General features: G+C 38.1%; 1 protein-coding gene across 1 annotated transcript in view; it reads left to right on the top strand.

The window, feature by feature from the left end:
• The window catches only part of CDH22 (cadherin 22), a 3,413,183-nt gene extending 3,392,994 nt beyond the window's left edge, over positions 1 to 20,189 (top strand). The window contains exon 13 of the mRNA XM_044090249.1: positions 18,854 to 20,189. Within this exon, the coding sequence (XP_043946184.1) occupies positions 18,854 to 19,368 (515 nt within the window). The 3' untranslated portion in view covers positions 19,369 to 20,189. The remainder of the gene's footprint in view (positions 1 to 18,853) is intronic.
• The last annotated feature ends 1,373 nt before the right edge of the window (positions 20,190 to 21,562 follow it).

The following is a 21,562-nucleotide window of genomic DNA, read 5'->3' as shown; positions in this document are numbered from 1 at the left end:
TGATCCTCAGCATCTGTCTGGTGTTGCATTGGGAATGTGACTATGCTTCCATGATGGACCAAAACATGCGTCGAATGATCCATGATGTGACACCTGTGACACGTAGTGGATGGACAGCAGTCCTTCCAGCACCCCTTTCAATCTATCTGTGTGGGACCTCTCCAGGTCTCTGGCTATGGCTAGTGGCTACACTCACTGATGTCATAGTTGCCACACTCTGCTGTTGAATGTCAACACACTCTGACTGTCTGATATCTGTGGCTGCAGGGGAATGGGTATATGTGGGCGTACTGACTATGTATGGCGACACTAGGGAAGGAAGTGTGATTTTAACCCATGGGATAGATTTATCCCCCAACAATTGCACCTGTGCCTCACTATGGCCACCATCATCATCAGAGTCTGATGATACACTGACAGGTTGTGAGGGGGGCACACTCCAACCCCCACGTTCATCTGTGAGGAGGAAGACAAAATAAGTATATTACTATGTGCACTGTTATGTCTGGTAATATACACACATACACATACAGGTGAGGAGTGACAACTGTGTTACACATACCATATCTTATTTCTGATCCCATGCACAGCACACAAGCAGACTACAACATACACAGACAAGACCGGCCCTTTATAATATGCACTGCAGATACATCTGCTTAATGTTGATAGTACTGTACAGCTGTGTGATAAGCAATATGTAGGTAAATGTGATAGACCTATACCTAAAACATAGAGCAACCATCTTGAGCATACTATGCTAGTTCTAGTATCACTGCCTCAGGTATGCCCCATCTCCATATTGTGTATGAATAGACATCTGTGAATGATTGCCTCCTGTATAGCAGACTGCATAGGCCTTCTCAAAAATAAGTGCATATGCATTACTGTTCCTGCAAATACACAACTGTGGTTACCCATTCAATGAACGTCAGTTAACTCCTCCAAAATTGAACATACAAATATTGTACTCTGGTTAAGCATAACAGTTGTGCCTAGGGCAAAATGTAAGCCATTAATATTCGTAGGGTACATATGATCTGTACAACAAAAGTAGGACACTTGCCAGGTACAGAACCTAGAATTCCAGCCACACCTGACATTCCTTTGGAAATGTGAGGCAGACATATTGTCAGCAATACCAAATGTGGAATTGTTACAGGGTAATATGTGCATATATCAACATGTACAGTACCTAATGTGATACTGTCTACATTGCTGACATTTTGAGTATGTGTGCACAGCTGTGCATTAAAACCAACTCCCCCAATGCAGATACACCTGACACCTATGTACTGGTATGAAGAGGCTCCGACAATGGCTGGAAGCTTACCTGGATGCTCCTCTGCTGTGGATGCTGTGGCACCCACCTCCATGATGTATGGGGTGCTGGATGCTTTTGAGCTGGTGGTTGTTCCCAGGTTTGCTAGGAATTCCTCTGTGTCCAAGAGTGGTTGCTCCGCTGCAGGCTCACTACCAGTGGCAGCACAGTCCCTGGCCACAGTGGCAGCCCTTTGCCATGCAGCATTGACCATATCTGTGTCATGGTGTCGCACCTACTCATAGGTTCTGCCCTGCAGCCCTACATGGTTTACTACTGTAACAAGGTCAACCCACAGTGCTGTATGTGGGTCATGATTGTGGCAAATCCTGGACAGCAGAATGTTGTGATGCAGTCTGATGCCATCCAGGATGACATTATTTTCAGCCTCTGAAAATGCCAGGTTCCTCCTTCTATACCTCCTTTCTGAAAGACAACAAGAGGAGTAACACATCACAAGACCAGATACATTGATATCCACTATACATAGACCCTGCACATCAAATTGCGCTGCACTATCTACTGCTACCTCCTATGCTATACCCCGCAGCCTATCAACACATTCTGTATGTCACTATCATCAACATATTAACAATACCGGTTACGTCCCTGTGTATTGTGACAGAGTGGGCTGTATGTCTCCACACTCATCAATGCCATCTACTGTGGTGTGTCCTCTGTGGGCAAAGTCCCACTACTATAGCATATGGCCACTGTCACACACATAGGTGTGTGTTATTACATGTATGTGGGGACAGTCCAGCAACATCACTGTGCCACAATGACAGACAGCAATGCAAACCTGCTGTAGTCTATCCTACACAGATGATTGCCGACTGTGTACACCTGCCTGATGTATGTGGACTTTTAGGCAGAAACCTGTGGATGTCTGGCAAGCAGTCGGCTAATAATTGATGGTTGTTCCCAGAATATGGTGAATCTGGATGTCACATGCCAGAAACTTCAGAAAACAGTTCTGCTACAGTAATAGATGTCATTCTATTCATACTCTTATTTTGTTTGACCAATATGTACACTCTGTTGCTGAAGTTTGGCCTGTGTCCCCCAGTAATACTGGCTATGACCTGACTTCCTACTGTAGGGGGTTGCCAGGTATGTTAGCCTTAGCTCTCAAGCAATTAACTACGAATGTCAACTAAACTGTGACCTAGCCAAAGTACATCAGGGACAGTCATGACACTTTTACAATGTCTGAACTATTCCTGTGTAACATTCACAGACTTAGATGTGCTGCATGACAGTACATTATGTGTAATGACAGCTGTGCCCACCCTTACTGACAATATGTCTACCACATAATCCAGTATAACTCATACAGGAGCCAACCATTTTAGAAGGGAGCGAGAGGGTCACAGCTGTGATGTGATTCACAGCAGGCACAGTTGTGAGGCATGCCTGTAGCTGTTGGACAGCAGAGTATCAACTACTTGTCATTCCCGGAGATATACTAGAGGCCTACTCTTGTAATCCCTATTCCCCATAACTGCATCCTTCCGTCTGCATCCCATTATATGGAAACTTGTATCACATACCTGGTAGAATAACATAATCCTTTTTTGAAAAAATCCTGAGGAACAATGCTTGGTAAATCATAGTCTGTCTTGCTATAGCAAGTTACAGATCTTTTTCCCATAGGCAGTCACTTGCCTTTTGTAGGTAATGCTCAGTAACAGGTGCAGCAATCAGTGGCTCAGACTTGCTAATTGCATCAAGAACAGCAGGGTTGCACTTTCTTTAGCCAATGGCATAGCAAAACAGAGCAATATTTAAGGCCTTCATGTAGGTCTTAGCCTCTTTCTTAGATTGAGAGATGGACATTAGTGAGGTGTGGAGTCTACATAATTGCACAAGGAAGGTACTAATACTGTCCATTGTTGAGATTTATGAGGTATGTCCACAGTTTCCATGCTATGTTTGGCCATTGTCAAATGATTTTATGAGTATCTGTCAGTTCAGTCTTCAACACTGTGGGCTGAGGTCAGTAAGGTGGAAGAGACATGTGGGTGTCAGACATCAGACTCATCCGTATATGCATGCTGCTGCAGCAGCTGGTGGTCTATCAGCTCTGTATATTTGTGGGGGCAGACTGTGACACTTGTCCCTGTCAGTTAACCTTTGCCCCCACCCCTTTATGCATGGGTATCGTATGGATCTGTTGTTCTACAGGGTTATGAGATATGGTAGGTCTGTGGCAGGTAGCATCACATACAGCTGCATATGTTGCAGACTGCAGCTGTTGCTTTTTGTCTGGGACTCATAGTGGGGAGTGTGAACACATTGGAGGACAGCAAGCTGTATGTGTCATTGAGGAAGTAGTGTCAGCTCTGTCATCACAGCAGAGCCAGGGTGAGGGTACCCATAACAGTCCAGTTGAGACATGTTCTTAAGGTACATCTGTTATGTAACAGTCCCAATCAAAGAGTAATAGGTGACATATAGGTAGGCTATATGAATATGTGCAATATGTCCATACTTACAGTCCTTTGACTTGCTAACATGTGTAGCAGTTAATTCAGTAGCAGCAACCTGTTTTGATTAAAATTGGATGACTCAGTCATTATTGGGTGTATTCACAAGAATGTAATTGAAGAATACTGAATTTGAACCCAGGACTGCAGGTGGCAAAATGTACTGCATATATGGCATTTAATAGACTGAGCTACTGAGTGACAGCTGCAGTAGGTGTATTTGCAAGATATTTGTCCATGCATACAGTCTGTGACACAGGAATTGCATTAGCATGTGTTTTCTGATTGGTAGGAGGTGTGACATTCAAATGTTTGTCATACTTTTCTATCCTCAGTCTTTATTGACTTGCCAGTACTTTAGCAGACAGATCTGTTTTTGTGAAACCATGCCAAAACTAGGGGGCACAACTGTGGACATTCTGCAAGTCTGTACAACTGACAGCTATACCTGCTAATTCAGGCCTCATGTACATCCATTAATATTTATTTGGCTGTGTGTAGTGTCTACATCACAGTCCCAAGTATACTGCCAGTTTCCCTATTACAGGTGCTTGCAGTGTGTCAGTGACAATCAGGATATGTTGGTGGAAACACCTGTTGCAGTACAGAGCTGAGTGGCCTAGTTGGCTAAAGCACTGTGTTGTAGTTGACAGGGGCCTGAGTTTGAGATGTGGCAGGGGTGGTTATTTTGCAGATATTCCTAACACTGTCAGAAACACAAAAGATGATTAAGGCAGTTTTTAGCAGTGTTGTGTGGATTTGTGTGATGCACCAAAATGCAGCACGTCACTTAGCTCTGCTTAAACCCGTGCTAAAAATAAAAAAAAATAAGAAAAAGGGGTGATAGGAAAGTGGTCAAATGGGGCAAGAAGGGGGAAAACATACTGAAAGGCAGGTAGGGATGTGCAGGATGGGTGTAGGAATGGACCATAGCTCTCCATTTCTTTTACAGCAACAGCTGTGCAGGCTTTACAGGAATGTGGAATTTAGAGACTCAGACCCCAGTGAGAGGGCTGATGGCAACATAAATGTGTTGATTAATGACTGTAAAAATTAGTTGTGTCCAGTGGAGAGCTATGTATGGGGTCAATATTTTTTGTGGGACAGGTGCCCTTTTTATTAAGGAGATAGTGGAATGTTGGGGAAGGGATATAGGTATGTGTGGGGGGGTAAATTGGGTAGGAGAGGCATCTGCAGACAGGCAAGACAGACAAGACAGCATACAGGGGTGGTGTCTGACATATGAGGGGGTAAACACCTTGGGTGGGGATGATGTTGTTGAATCAGAGTTCCACATGCCCCCAGACAGCAGCAGTGTGACTGAGCACCTCACCGCTGGGCAGGCAACACTGCTCCTTCACTGCCCCAAAGATGGCTGTGTTGGAGGCTGGGCACTGGGGCCAGCAGGCCTCACCAGGGTGGTGAGTCTGCCCTCAATCTGGTGTAGGAGTTAGTCATACCCATGATGAACTATCCAGCGCACCATCACTGGCAGCTGATCCTGGCTAACACGTCTTCTTCACACCCACTCCCGGAGGGGATGGGCCCCATTTCTTGAGGCAGTTCCACCCATGGGAGATGCAGGGCCAGCTTAGGGGGCACCACCAGCTTGAGTCCCAGATGTGCTGGGACCCAGTGCCACAGCCGTCTGAGGTAGGGTAGGCAGATTGCCAGGAACTGTCCTTCCTAGTCTAGCTGTGGTGTTGAGGTATTTCAATGTGTATAGTTTAGTATTGAACAAACCATTTAGTTAGTTATAACAGCATGCCAGAACATTGCAATTAACCAAGTAACATAACATTGCATAGTGTATGGAACACAACAATAAGTAAGATAATCAGTATAGCAACAGCATGACAGTAACAGTTTCATCATAAGGCCAACAGCATAGGTAATGCAACAAGATATGTTAGTATGAAGCCATTGTAATACATAATAATAAAACACAAAGCCCGACACAACATTTAGGGAACAACATAGTTTAATAGTAAACCATAACCAAAGTATAACAATAATAAATTATGATGAAGATAAGGAGTGGGGAAGAGGTAAATACAGTCCATTAATACCAGTATAGGCTATATAGTTTGCAACAGTACTGTAATATACTTTACAGCTCTGCCCTTCCTTTATGTATAACAGTGTCCTATAGCAGCTGCAGCATATACATACCTCTCAAGCTATCCACATGGGCAGTATGGGCCAAGCAGTAAAATCTGCAGGTACATGACTACAGAGGCCTATAACATGTCAGGTGGACCTATATAACTACCATGGTGTACTATGGACTGCTGTAGTTTGACTGTGCTATTGACATTATTATGTTGATGATAGTTCTGTGACAGAGGTTTTAGGCAACAATGATTACAGTCCATGACAATGTGACACTTGAGAGACATGTATCGTGCACAGTATGGGGAGTATACAACTATCATGCTATCCTGGCAGGCATGGGGTTAGACCATCAGCAAACATTCACAGACACACCAGGCATACAGCCATGCCAAGATTACACATTTTATTTAATGTATTAACTTTTATTAGTATTGTACTTGTTGCCTTTATTTTATGACTTTTTATCACATTTCCATTCAATGCTGTTAACACTCTGTTACATCTGAGCACACAAATTATTAACACATAATAAGGGTTACTGCACCCATTTACCTGTAATTCCTGTGGGAAGAACATCTGTTAACAATACATAACTGATTCAGTAATATATACTGGTACATGTCACTGGATTTGAACCTTGGTTTATGTCTTTCAAAATGGACATCACACACAGCATTTAACAAACTGAGCTACTGAGCCACTGCTAACTAATCACTGACTAATATTTGCCTAGAGCTCACTTGGAAACAACATGTGACCTGGTAATAGCAGTACAGTTTTATACAAGACTGCATTGACAGTTGAGCACACATGCATGAGATTCATGCATGACAGAGATACTAGGTAAAATGCACATTAATACATAGAATGTAGGTGTAAACAGTAATCTCTTAGTGGTTGGAAATATCTGTCACATGTACACACCATATCAGAGTATTGAGTTGGCTACCTGACCCATATACAGTTGCGGATAGTGTATTTGCAGTCTACAGCTATTACAGTTTCATACTTGCCTGCAGCATCTTACCTTAGAGTTGGAATGCATATAGCTGAAATGCAATGGTTAACGCATGACAATCCTGATATACAAACAAATTAGCTTTCTTGTTCCTGGTATTGCTTCTGATGTTAGTGCAGAACAAATGTCATTATGCATATATGTGGTACTACAGCTCTACATCTACAGTTGAACATAACAGTCTTCCTTAGATAACCTTGAGTCACTTAGTGGTATTGTTTGTGTTTGCATTTCAGAACAGAAGTCATATTCGATTTCATGAATAACAGCCCTATTTACAAACATATTGCACAACACAGCTTTATTAGGGGTGCCTTAATGCAGTTATTGGCATATTTTCAAGTCTTTAATGCACAACAGTTTAGATAATGCAGGTGTTGCAATACAGCTGTAATTCCACAATTATTGCAGTAGAAACTTTATTTCATTAACATTATCAGGTTTCTAGCTTTAATCTTTATTGCACTATACTTGGCAGAAGTCAGTTATTGCAGTACAGGTCTATGTCCACATTCATTGCAATACACAAATCTGTACTGTATGTACCTGCTGGCAGTGAATGAATTACTCTGTCTTGTGTATTTGACTATAGATTGCAAATTACGGTACAACATGGCCAAGTGTCCTGGATAGGTGTCTAGGTTGTGTGCTCTCTTGTCTGCAGCTGTAGGGAGAGAAGCACACCATTATGCATATCTGTCTATCACACATTCAGATTAGGTATTATTAAAACAATGCTAGCAGTACTTACAAATATGTGGTATATTTCCATCCCAAGCATCTTGTGCCCAGGTGCCCAGGAGTTGCCTCCTCCAATGCTTCAGATCAACATAATGGTGATGGACCTGCTCACCTGTGTGGGCGATACCTGTTGCATTGGTGAGATCATATACCAGCCAATCTCAGGCCTCTTACTTGTACTCTGATCCCTAGAACTGGCCCTGCAGCAGCAGCTGGGGTTCATGTTCTTTAACAAGGAGTCCAACCATGACCCTGGACTCCAGAATACCCAACGACTGTGTCCAGAAGTGTGCACCCTCTCCTACACCTGCCATAGTCCCTGCATAGTTCAAACTTCAACAAAATATTGTGTAGTCCCACCTAGTGCACTTAATATAGCCTGTTTTCCCACCCTTACACAAAGTTGGGCCATTTTTAAATCTGTGGTGCATCGCTTAGTCTGGCACAAACCAACTTAGCTGAGCTGAGCATTGCTTAACCTGGCACTGCTTAGCAATGCTTAGTGGTACACAAACCAGCTAAATGCAGCCAAGTGGTGGTACAACAGAGATTGTTTTAGCAGTGCTTATCTTGGCTTAGCACAGCTTATAAGAGCATAGCTGAGTACAGCATATCATAATTTAAAAATAATTTGTTTACTTTATATTTAGAAAATAATTGCTTAATCTCCCTTCCCTTTATTCAAACCTCAAACCTACTGCACATAAGGTTGTGACTCTAACTACTTGGCTACATGTATATGGGGAGTGCTTCTATACTTTTACATATACCTCTCAGCCAAGTTTAAGCACTGCTAAGGGCCATGCCATGCCATGCAAACCCACCCAGCTATGCTTAAACTTGACCTTTGGATTTAGAATTAAATGTATCCAGTTTCTATTTTTAGATGTCTGGCATGTGTTCATAGCTGCGCGGTGTGGCCATAAAAATAAAAATAAATTAATAAATAAATATTCAATTACATACCCATATATTGCTTTATTGCACATTGACAGTACATGGGGTGTGGTACTCATCTCCAGACACAGTAACACACTCCCTACACTGATTCAGTAACTGTGTTACATGCCTCTCCCTCAGCAAAGCACCTTCATTAATATGCATGACATGCTACCGAGGGAGAACTGCATACACGGCCACGGTTACCTTCTGGGTAAGTTGTACACTATGCCTACATGGATTTCATTAAATCTTGGGGGTGGTTTATACATCATAGTAAGATATAAAAGGATATGTTGAGAAATTTTGGGATGAAGAGTTAGAGAAAAAATATAAAAGGAAACCAGAAGTGGCATACAATAAATGAAAATTAAAAAAAAGAAAATGAAATATTGCAGAAATAAGAGGTGACTCATGGTACTGCCTGCTGAGCTGCAGCCCCCCCCCCCCACATGAAAAAGATAGTTGAATTGATTTTCTTATTTTACATTTTTAAGGTATCTTAATTTTAATAATAAAAACACTCTCTGTGTTCCTTGCAGTTCCCAACAGTTCACTCCATATATCTGTTCACTTAAATCCACAAAATGTGTGTATTCTCAAAGGCCCCGTTCACAAGTAACAATTAGAAATGCACTTTAATGAGCAAAAAAGTCATATATATATATATATATATATATATATATATATATATATATATATATATATATATATATGGGTCTACTTGAGTTGACCGAGACGCCAGTTCGCTGACACGCAGAAGACCGAGACCAAACGACCGAAAACGAAGGTGATCGACAAGGTGAAATCCCGACAGCCGAAAGACCGACATGGGGAATGTGTGACCACGATTCGGTAAGTGTGTGATAGTGAGGGATTTAGGGTTAGGGAGCGGACAGGTAAGTGTGCGATAGTGAGGGATTTAGGGTTAGGGTGCAGGGAAGGTGAGTGTGCGGTAGTGTCGGACTTAGGGTTCGGGTAAGGTAAGTGTGTGATAGTGACGGAGTGTAGTTTAGGGGCGGGTTAAGTGAGTTAGGGTGCGGGTAGGGTGAGTGTGTGATAGTGACGGGCTTTATGTTTTAGGGTGGGTTAAGTGAGTTAGGGTTAGGGTGCTGGTAGGGTCAGTGTGCAATAGTGACGGACTTTAGGTTTAGGGGTGGGTTAAGTGATTTAGGGTTAGGGTGTGGGTAGGGTAAGTGTGCGGTAGTGTAGGACCTTAGGGTTAGGGTTTGGGTTAAGGTTAGTGGATATGTAGTTGTGTGTAATGTGTAGTTTATGTTTTGTGTGTCGGTGTTATGGTGTTCGGTTTTGTGAGTTGTCGGTATTGTGTGTTTTCGGTCATTTGGTCTCGGTCTTCTGCGTGTCGGCGAAGTGGCGTCTCGGTCAACTAAAGTAGACCCACACATATATATATATATATATATATATATACACACACACACATACACACACACACACACACACACACACACACACACACACACATCCAATAAGTGCTTTTGTGTCAATAGTTTGAAATGAAACTTCATCCGACACTATTGCATACTTCACAGGAAGTTTTATAGTAAAGAAGAATCATGTGACCACCTTCTGCAATGACATCACTTCCTCCAAATATACTCACCCAGCACTTGGTGTTTCCAGGTGGTGTCTCATTCAAGTACTACTTAGCTTCCAAAAAAAACTCCATTTCATATATTGTGATATCTAATGTGAACTAGTGTTTTTTATATATTTTGACACTTATAAAATACATATAACCCACACAAAAACATATATTATTGAATTAATTTAAGATAAATAAATTCAAATTTTAGAAACGCAAATGCATGTTGAAAAATTCCAACAATAATATAATATAATAACAAACCACCAAAACAATAACAAAGAGACAGTTTTATGAAGTCAAAACAAAGAGAAAATCCTTTCAGATATAAATAAAATATTTTAAAATATTTTAAAATATTAACTTGTTTACAAAGGTGTATGAAATGGAAATAACTATATTTTTAGAGCTTTTAATTTTAAAATGCAAGATATAGATAGTTGTTCATTTAATCCAAGCCAGAATGTTGCATTTAGCAGCAACTGCCAAATCAATTCACATTTTTTTAGTAGCAGTGTCCAACTCCCCCACTTCTTCAGAGACATCTAAAGCCTTTATAACAAAAAACTTCAAGGAATGGGTAACCCATTCAGTACAGTGTTTGGCTAATTAATTAGTGTCTTTTGCCATTCTAATATCCCTTAAATGTCCATATATATGATTCTTAAACTTTCTATCCATCTTCCCTATATAGAAGACTGGGCACTGAGTACAGGTTGCACAATAAACTGCTCTTTCTGTATCACAATAATATTGACCTACTATCCTAATCCAAGTATCGTTAACATGCATTTCATTCCCTTCCAAAATAAATTTGCAATGAGAACAGGAACCATGATTTTTCATCATTCCCCAAATTTCTCTTTGTTTTTGTTTCAAATATATTCTAAAGTTTTTTTTTTCCTTTTCTGTATATTATAGATGTTTTTTCCTATATACATTCTCTTATTTCCTTATCATCCATTAATATTTCCCAATTGTTATGCAATGTATTTTTTATGTCATAGCTTTTAAACCCAAAAGTAGTAATAAATGAACTCCTGTAATTTGTACCAATGGGGAGATGGTAGGTAAGTGTCCTGTACCTAATATGTCATGCTCCCCCTCTTCCAAACAATGTCCCCATCATTACTTATATTACATTCCCATAAAATAGCCTTAAGATGGACCTTTTCTCTGTTATTTATTACTTCCATCATTACATCATTGACTAGCTTCAGGGGATAACCCCTTCTCAAAAATATCCACTTTAAACAGTCACATTAATCTAAAAAGCACTCAGACGTACTTACCATTCATGTAGCACATGAACTGGCCTTTTATTATGGCCTTTTTTTGTTATGAAGGATGGGAAGTAGAGAAGTGTAAAAACCCATTAGAGTATGTCTCTTTTCTAAAAATCTCAGAGACAAATCTCTTCTGCTGGCAATCTTTTTTCAGCCATGCATCCAAGTATACCATTTCCGTATTATTAGCTGTATGTGTAAACCTTAAAAAGTATGTGGTTTCATTCAAATAACATCAAAATTGGGGAATCTCCTCACTGTTTCCTGCCCATAAAATAAACACCTTGTCCAGGAAGCAAGTATAAAATTTACAGTAGGTAAAATAGGGGGATTCAAATAAAAACTTGTTCTCCCATTGTAACATGGCAATATTAGCATATAAGCCCCCACAATATATTTTGTTTGCATGGGTTATATGTATTTTATAGGTGTCAAAATATATGACGAACACCAGTTTACATTAGATATCACATTATATGAAAAGGATTTTTTTTTTGGAAGCTAAGCAGGGTTGGCCTTGATTAGTGCTTGGATGGGATACCACCTTGGAACACCAAGGGCTGGGGCGGTGTCTGGGGGAAGTGATGTCATTGCAAAAGGTGGTCATGTGATTGTTCTTTGCTATAAAACCTCCTGTGAAGTATGTAATAGTATCTGATGAAGTTTCAAACTATATATATATATATATATATATATATATATATATATATATATATATATATATATATACGTGCATTTTTTATGACTTTTTTGCTCATTAAAGCATGTTTCTAATCTTCACTTGTGAATGGGCCTTTGAGAATACATGCATTTTGTGCATTTAATTGAACAGTTATATGGAGTGAACTGTTGGGAACTGTAAGGAACATAAAGGGTGTTTTTATTTTGTTGGTTTACTTGATGGTGTTGGTGTTAATCTTAATTTTTATGTTATATTACCTTTTGAAGCTTGAATATTTACAAAGGCTACTTCACATTGGTGGAGTTGTGAGCATTTCTGAGTTTCAGTAAGAAAAGAAAAACAGCTTACTCCACTTATTGGGCTATTTTCAAAACATCCTACCATTATGTTTAGTCAAGTTGGAGGACATGAGATTATGCAGAAGGAAGACAAGTTTCTGAAAAAGTGGCATGCTTCTATGGTCTCAGGCTACCTCAATTAGCTAAGGCAGTGGCTGAAAGTGAAAGAAGAAAGTATTGAATGTCTCCACAAATAAGTGTCAGTGTAAGCTTTTGTTAAACTATGCAGAAGAAAAGAAATTATGTTTAGTAAGTATTTTCATACTAAATAATACAGATTTTTTTTCTAATAAAATTTACAAGGATGAAACCCTGTATTTAAATAGCTTACATATCTTTTATGACTGCTGTATCCAGTTAAAACAATCATAATGTAATTAATTAAATCTTATTTTCTGACATCTCATGGCTTTAACTATAACACCATTTATACAAAAAGTGGAAGAAATCCAGAAAACCAGACAAAAAATATATAAATACATAAGCAGAGAAGTCCAGATTATCTTTATCATGGATTTTAATTTCACTAAACCAATAAGACTTAAGTTTTCATTCAAAGCAAGACTTCTATCAGCTTGCAACCTAGTTGCCACTAGAATTCCTTCTTCTCCAGTTGACTCTTAAAATCCCATCCACTGGTATCTGACAAAACTTGATCAAAGGCATTGTGTATATTTTCAAAACTTGCATTACTTTCTGTTTTAATTTTCTTACATATGTATGTGTATATATTCTTCCCAAAAGCTTTCTGTTGGTTTTCACAACATAAAAACTTTCAAAAAGTAAACACAAATGAGCAATAAAAGTTTCTGAAACAGGATTACAAATTGTACATTTTCGTATATTTTGTCTGTTTTTTATATGTGTCTGTGTGCCTATGACTGCAGTGAAAACTAGCTTATATGTTAAGCCGTGGTGCATATTTTTTTTTTCCATATGTATTTTGAATCATGCCCAATGTTTATTCTGTTGGCCATCTTTATTGGCACGGTTCTTTTGTACCTTAAAAATTACAACTACCAACTTCTATTTCATTTGCATTACTGGGGCATTTGTGAATTGCCCTGAAATGTACTTGGGGAATACCACTGACAGTATAATTAAACATGGGCAATTAATGTTCTGCATCTTGTCCAATAACATTATAAAAACAAATGAGAGAGAAACTGTTATGTTATTTATACTATTTAAAAAATGACAACATGTTTCTGAAGTTTAAAACTAGTAAAAAACAACTTCCACATGTATGCATGTAGTGCAATGAAGTTAAAATGAGAAAATGAAATGAAGCTACATCTCCAAGGTAACTTAATTATGGACATTTTGCATAGTACCGTAATGCATTTTTGGGGGTATGAAGAGTTAGGTATGCAGAGAGAAATCTTTGTGTCAATACAGTTCTTGTGGAGTATTGATAAAAAAAAACAACTATGGTTCTAAAGAAAACTACATAACAGGAACTGAAAGTCAGCCAAGGTTATGAAGTAATGAGGGAATGAAAGCAACTGAAATTCTACACATATGTCATACCAGTTTAAAAAAAAAACAATATACTAAATTACTGGATAAATGCGGTCACTGCATCAGTATATAAGGTGAGGGGGGTATTGAAGAGGTGAACAACTGCTGACCAGTAAGTGTCCTAAATATTTCTGCAATGTTTATGAAGAACTGGTTAGCAAACAGCTAGAAAATGGAACAATGAAGAAAGGTTATCAGGATCCATTTCACTCATCCTTAAACAGGGTATAGGATTATTGTCAGTGAATATTCAATCTATGACAAGCCTTTCAGAGGCTTTAGACTTATGATTTCATGTAGGCATTATGAGTTTGACAATGTAGGTCATAAAACCCTGTTAAATATGGTAAGATACATGCATATAAATTGCACAGTAATAGGATGGATCATTTTATGCACAACAGATATAAATTAGATACTAAGGCATCCCTAACAGTTGATCAAATAGGGACTTGGGGACACATGTAGAAAATAATCTAGCTTTTGACCACCACATGTCTATGGTGGTGAAGAAATTGTTCTATGCTGTCCAACTTATAAACAAACGTATGGCATCTAACTTCAAAAAGTTCATTTTTTCATTGTTATTTGGCACTTATCAGAACTATCACAGAGTTAAGTGACCCCTTTGGTATGTACACCACCAAGAATATCCAACAATTAGAACATATATAGAGGTTCCATATTAAAAGAATAAAGGGTGTAAATAACATGTCCCATGCAGACTTGTCAAAGCCCTTCTATTCTGACTTCCACATACTGTAGAGGGGAGATCTATGCCTGGTATATAAGGCATCTTTGGACCCCACTCTGAATGACCTGCATACTTACAAAACAACACCACCAGACGTATGCATTCTAAAGACTTAAACCTTGCCTATGATATGAATAGGACTGGCTGAAGTGACAGGTATGAATACCAGAGACTACCATTTCTCTGGAGAAGGATCCTCATCCATGTGAATCAGAATTGTGCTCTAACCCAATTCAGGTGTACCTAGGATAACTGGATGGGGAACAAGAAAGTTGCCATTGCTTTAGCACCTTGTGAAGACAGGCAGTCTGTAAATGGTTCATCTCCTAAGCCCCTGCCTGTAAATGTTTTATTTCTCAGTCTCCTGCTTACACTACCAAAGATACCAGAACTTGTCTTAAAAATGCTAGACTTAAAAAGGCCCTTGTGGTCAATAGCCTAGCATTCACATATAATCCTATGAAACTTTGTAAGACAAAATGTGGAAGTAACTGCTATTTAGATAAATAAGTACTACATTTATAAGGTTGGATTTCATTGTTTTCTGTCTTTATCATGTTCACCATGACTTCCAGACAAGACCTCATTGCCAAATGTTCTGATAATTAATTTAGTCACCAAAATATAAGCCATACATTGCTACTGAATAAATGTTTCTGACAATCTGATGGAGTGAGCCCTTAACTATAAACTGATCATGCATATATAACTCCATCTACTTTATCTACTCTTCTTCCACGTTTTTTTTTTCTTTTTTGATGCCACTGTGTTGTAAGGCCATAGGTAGAAAAGGGCCATCAGTCCAGTCAGTGTATCTTAAGTATAAATAAGGCCACCAAAAGAGTATGGAAAACCATTGAGGACATTCATTCATTCATGTTCAGAAATTGGTGTAATTGAAGTTAAAAAAATATATCACAATAAGACAAGGAAATCAAAAGCAGTTGTGCTTATAAGACAGGATAACTTAACACAGGAAAAGTATCGGACTGCAGAGCTTTAGAAGTAATGGAGAGAAAAGGGGGAGGGGGAGAGGAAGAGAGAGACAGTGAGAGAGAGAGAGAGAGAGAGAGAGAGATTGGTTATTCTGAATGGCATATGAACATTGTGAATAGTCATTAACCAAATAGAATATAGTCCAAGATTCATGAGGGTTAAAATAAAGAGAAGTTTTAATACATATATTTAGATAAATATAAATTCAGACTTAGAATGTGGGGTAGCTGTTTGGTGGAGATAGACTACAAAAACTACAATAACATTTATGGAAAGGTGTATGATTTAGGAAAGTTAAGATATAAAGAGAAACTAAAAGCCTAACGTTGTATACTATGCAGTGCAGATCATGAAGGTTTCAACATTCATGTAGTACTCCAGAGAAATGACACAAGAGATCATAAATATACTAACTGGATGCCTATGAAAATCCTGTCCAATGAATACTGGCTCATTGTGAGAGTAGTGGTAAAATGTAATGAAATCTATAAGCAGATGTCTCAAATAACTGTAGGAAAGAATTATGTCACAGCATGGGAGAGATGAAATCTAAAAATTGGAGACTAGAAAATTATCAAGCCAAAATGATAACAGAAATCCTAGTCATGGTATGTTTTCTAAGCATAATGCACAAATCAGTCCAGAACTTACCACCACTAGCATTTTAGGTTTGTACTACAGCCCACCACTCAGTATATCACCTCAACCATATGTACCAACCACAGCTGCAGTTCTGCTCTGAATTGAAGTGACGTCTTCAGTTATCAGGAGCTGATGCTGAATTGGCACAATTGTGCTGTCTTGAATTTCAGGCAGCTTTTCAATGTTTTTTTTATGTTATTCATTTGGGTAAATTTATTCAGCACAACAGATTTCTATATAAGTGACGCAGATGTACTAGTCTGTTTAAACAACTAAGTCATAGCCACATAATCTTGCAAGTGCAGCCTGAAAAGAGTACCTAGTACTATAGGATGATCTTCATTAGCACTTTCTAACTTTAATCTTCTATGTGTAGCCTTAACCCTATGTACTATCCTGCTGGGCCAAACTTCTCTGACAAGAGAAACATTTTTTTTTGGTTGTGAATTGCCTTCCTTATAAAACAAACGTAGACACAATCACTTATTAAATATAAGTACAAAAATAATGTCTTAACCCAACAGTTACCATAAGGATTCATAACATTATTAGGAATGGGAACTAAGAATAGAAAAAAATGTTCCTTGTTATGGTTGTGAATGCCAATAATTAAAATTTTATATAAATTTTAAAAAAGGTGGAATTTAGTTTCCACATTTGTACATGGGTCTGTACCTCAAACCCCCTTACGTAATATAATCAACTTTGATAATGATGATGGTGATGATGATGCACTTTTTAAGAAAGGCGAATTAGAGTTGTATTGACCTCGTTCACAAATGCATTTTGAGTACACTGGTAATCATATTACTGTCTGTCACACTCATTGTAAAATTCTGTGAATAATCAATCATTCCACAGTAAGATATTGCTGAATAGACAGTTTTCTAATAGCGCCATTGAAATAATTTGCTATGGATTTTTAGAGTGCATGCACCTTCTGTACTTAACGGTACTGCACATATTTCTAGAATGAAATACTGCTTTCATAAAAAGCCATTTATAGTATACAAAGCACAAAACATGAGAGAAATTGCCAACCTCTTCCATGCTAGAAATACAATACTTAATAACTAAACTAGTGTTATTCCATAATAGCTAGGTCAAGTCATTATACTGGAATGAGAACTATAGCTTCTAAAAGGTTTTCTTTATTTTGAGAACCCCTAAGGTTTTTTGGCTAGAAGGGGCAGCTTAGGAAGTTATCAAACAAAGTGAAAATAAGCACTCATGTATAACTTTTACATCTATAATCTGCAGTCTAGAAACTTGTGTATGCTATTAGTATGATTTATATGCCATGAGCATTTGTTGTCTGATAAAGTTTCTGTGATATTTCATGAGATCATCCTCTATTAACTATTTCTTGTTGATTGCCGATATTCTTGCATCCTGAGAAGTGACACCATTCCATGATTGTGATGTCACTTATTCTGATGGAATTACACTGCTGTTATAATTCAATAAATCGTATCCCAATATGACATAGGAACATTTTTTTAAGTCCTTGGCTTTTGCTAAAGTCATATTCCTGTTCTCTTTTACATGGTACATACTAATAAAATGTTGTGATTCTGCCTTATTGTTACCAAATTGTCAGTAAGAAACCTGTAAGAATATAATTTGTGGTAGAAATTAACTATATAACTCCTTCTCAAAGTTAATTCCACTTGTTGTCAGTAAAGATATATTTGGACTGAAATGTGTTATCAAACTTTATGAAATGGGGTCATGAGATAACTATTGCGGAATGCAGATATCAATACTGACACCTACAAGCACTTTTAAATATATTTTATTGAGGATTTTTTCCAACATTATAAAATATACCAGTAAAATACAACTAACAAATATAAAATATATTCCCAAAGGAAGAAAACATTTACCATATGTAAAATAATTAAAAGCACAAAGATTTACATATTAAATGCAGTACTAAACAATTAGTAAGATCATATTTTAATAGAAAGAAGTGTGAAAATGAACCCAGGTTTAATTTAATTTATGCTCAGTTTTACTGTGACCTCACCATGCCATCAAAGGAAAGCCTTTTTGCTCACAGCAACTCTTATTACAGGTATTACACAGTGCTGTCTTAAAGGGAAACTTGCTCACACTACTCATGAAATCACTCTTTAGAAAAACATGTACAGTGACACCATTGCAGTTCAGAAAATGGGGACCCTAAGATAGCTTCTCTGATATGCTGACACAAAACTGAATAAACTGGGTATTTTTTCATTCTTTCTGATATTCAAGAACACATTGATTCCCCATTGGTAAATGTTTATTTAGTGTGTGAAACTCTTATGGACATTTTATAGTTTATGTTGAGTTGGAGACTGTTAGCTACACTATTCTGATATCAGCCTGACTTGTTTGAATTTTTTTGTGTCTCATTGCAGTGCTTGTTCTTCTAATTTTGACCCTGAAGAGACACCGTAAGGAGCATCATGTTCCAGAGGATGAGGAAGACATGAGAGACAATGTCATTAAATATAATGATGAAGGAGGTGGTGAGCAGGACACTCAAGCCTATGATATGACAACACTACGGAGCCTTTATGACTTCACAGAACTTAAAGCAAATGAAGGAGGAGGTGGAGGAAGCAGCAGTGTAGCAACTGAACTGCATTCATTGCCACAGTGGTCTCAGAACCCAGAAGCAGACTTCTATATGTTCAGGCACTATATTAGGAAAAAAGTGGAACAGGCAGATGAGGACCAGTCTGTTCCCCCTTATGATTCCTTTCAGACATATGCTTTTGAAGGTTCTGACTCACCTGCACAGTCATTAAGCTCAATAAATACTTTGTCAACCACTTCTGAGCAGGACTTCAGCTACCTCAGTGACTGGGGACCACGTTTTCGACAGCTGGCAGGACTTTATGCTGGCCATCATGAAGAAGAGGTATCCTAGCAGATTAAGGAACTCATGTTTAAGAAAATGAGTGGTCAGGAAAATTTCAGGACATTGTAACTCGTATGAAGTAGAGCATTTCTGGCAGTCATTTCCAAGGAATTTTCACTTGAACATTTTCAGTTTTGGCAAGGAGAAAAAAGCAAAACGGCTATACACTACACTATCCAGACTGCCAGTTTGACAATTGTGTGTACTTTTAATCTACAGATCCTTACAAATTATGTTTTTAATGAAAATGAAAACCTTAGGTAAACTGAGGCTTTTATCTCAGAACTGATTCCCAGATTTTATAAGTGAAGACATATTCCTGATTGACAAGCCAGTAGTGTTTAGCAGTAAGGACAGAGTGGATCGTGTCGCTTCACTTAACATTAATTTTCTTATATACATTAGCAAAGTGGCAAAGGAAAAGGAAGTAAATGATTAGTCATTTAGGCAATTCATAATGACCTTTTCTTCAGTTATGTAGTACAGGTACCCCAAATTTAAAGGATCAGAGAAAGAGAATCATTATAAATGGCTCCAGATTTGGATTGTTACATGTATCATGCCACAGCTTGCCAAATTCATCTAGGCATAGGTCTGGGCTGTGAAGAAGACATGTTTCAAAATATTAGAGGATTGTTTTATACCACATACAAGCAAATGTAAGAAAGAAGTATCTCATCTGGAGTCCGGGCTCACTCGATATGGAATATTATTTCTACTGTTTGCACAGTGGTGCTGCAGATAATATTGTCAACTTACAGCAAGAGGTTCCCCACTTCGATTCTCACCTGGAGTGTCTTCTGTGCGGAATCTGTATATCCTCCCTATGTTCATGTGAGATTCCTCCAGGTGCTCCGGTTTACTCCCACATTCCAAAGACATGCAGTAGGTAGATTGGACATTCCAAATTGGCCACAGGTGTGAGTATGAGTGTGTGATGTGGATGAACTACCATGGCAAGAGCTATCCACCCGGTGTTGAAACCTTGGCTCTAGATGATTGTCACTGTTAATTTGACACCCCAACCCAAAGTGCAAAAATGGGGAAAAAGGATTGTAAACAGACAGATTTCAACTGGTCTGACCATGAGCTCTAGAAGAGAGAAAAGTGTGAGCTGCACTGTTGACTCTGATGTTATAAGAATCCAGATGGCATATCAGATGGCCTGGGTTCAAGTCCCAGCAATAATAAGGCATACTTCTTTTTCAGGTTTGCTTGTATGTTTTCCATAAGTATGCAAACTGCTATTCTGTGTAATTGTAACCAGTAATTATTTATGTGGTTCTTTTATATTGCAAACTTAGCAGTACATGCTACTGTCAGTGTTCTGAAAGATTCATTAAGTCCTGTAATTAGAAATTAAAAATAAGTTGTTTTTTTTTTTAATTTCTAATAAAGTTGGGAGACTTGTACTCATCTAGTTAATTGCGTTTTGTAGTCTTATGGATTTTTAAAGTGATTGATTTATACTGTCTTCCATTGATTCCAGACAACTGATCTTTCTATATGTACAGTGTTGCTTGAAAATAAAACAAACATAATTTGGCTGCTGTTGCTTGAATTTACCATGCTATCATTTTCCTTTATCCCAATCCCAGTGATGTTTAATAAGTCTTATCTTCTGCATTCACTATTAGACATATTCCATTTCTTTGTCTGACGAAGATATAGAAAAACAATCAACTTTCTCCTTCATTTTAATAGTTGATACTTCATTTCAGAAATATACTTGCTTCTGTCCCACTCTCTCACAGTTCATGCCAGGGGGCATTATGGTTGCATCAAGGAACTTAATTAGCTGATTTTGAAAAAGTAACAGACAAGCAGAAGTTTGGATAAGTTATTGAAGACATCATAACATTTGCCAAATCTAAACTTTCTGTTGTTACCACCTTTATCCCTGTGCACCACATTGCCATTAAGTTTATTTTATTGAGAGTGGAATTTATTGTTGTGTATATATTCGTTTTGAAGTTTTATGAATTCTGCTGCATAGAAACGAAATGAGCACAGGAAATCCACAAGCTAATGAAAAAGACACCATTAGGTGTGAGTGCTAAAAAGATTGATATTTTAATTGGTTTGCATTAGCTTAGACAATAACAACATGGTGGTGTACATTTCAAAGAATAAAATCGTAATATTCATGATAGATGTCATTTGAGATCATTACCGATTCCCACGTTAGAAGTTACAGTTTGCT

The sequence above is a fragment of the Protopterus annectens genome, chromosome 12.part0 (assembly GCF_019279795.1).
Source record: "Protopterus annectens isolate FY-2018-M chromosome 12.part0, PAN1.0, whole genome shotgun sequence".
In the NCBI taxonomy this organism is placed as follows: Eukaryota; Metazoa; Chordata; order Ceratodontiformes; family Protopteridae; genus Protopterus; species Protopterus annectens.
Note: the sequence above shows the minus strand (reverse complement) of the source record. Positions and strands in the feature narration are given on the sequence as shown.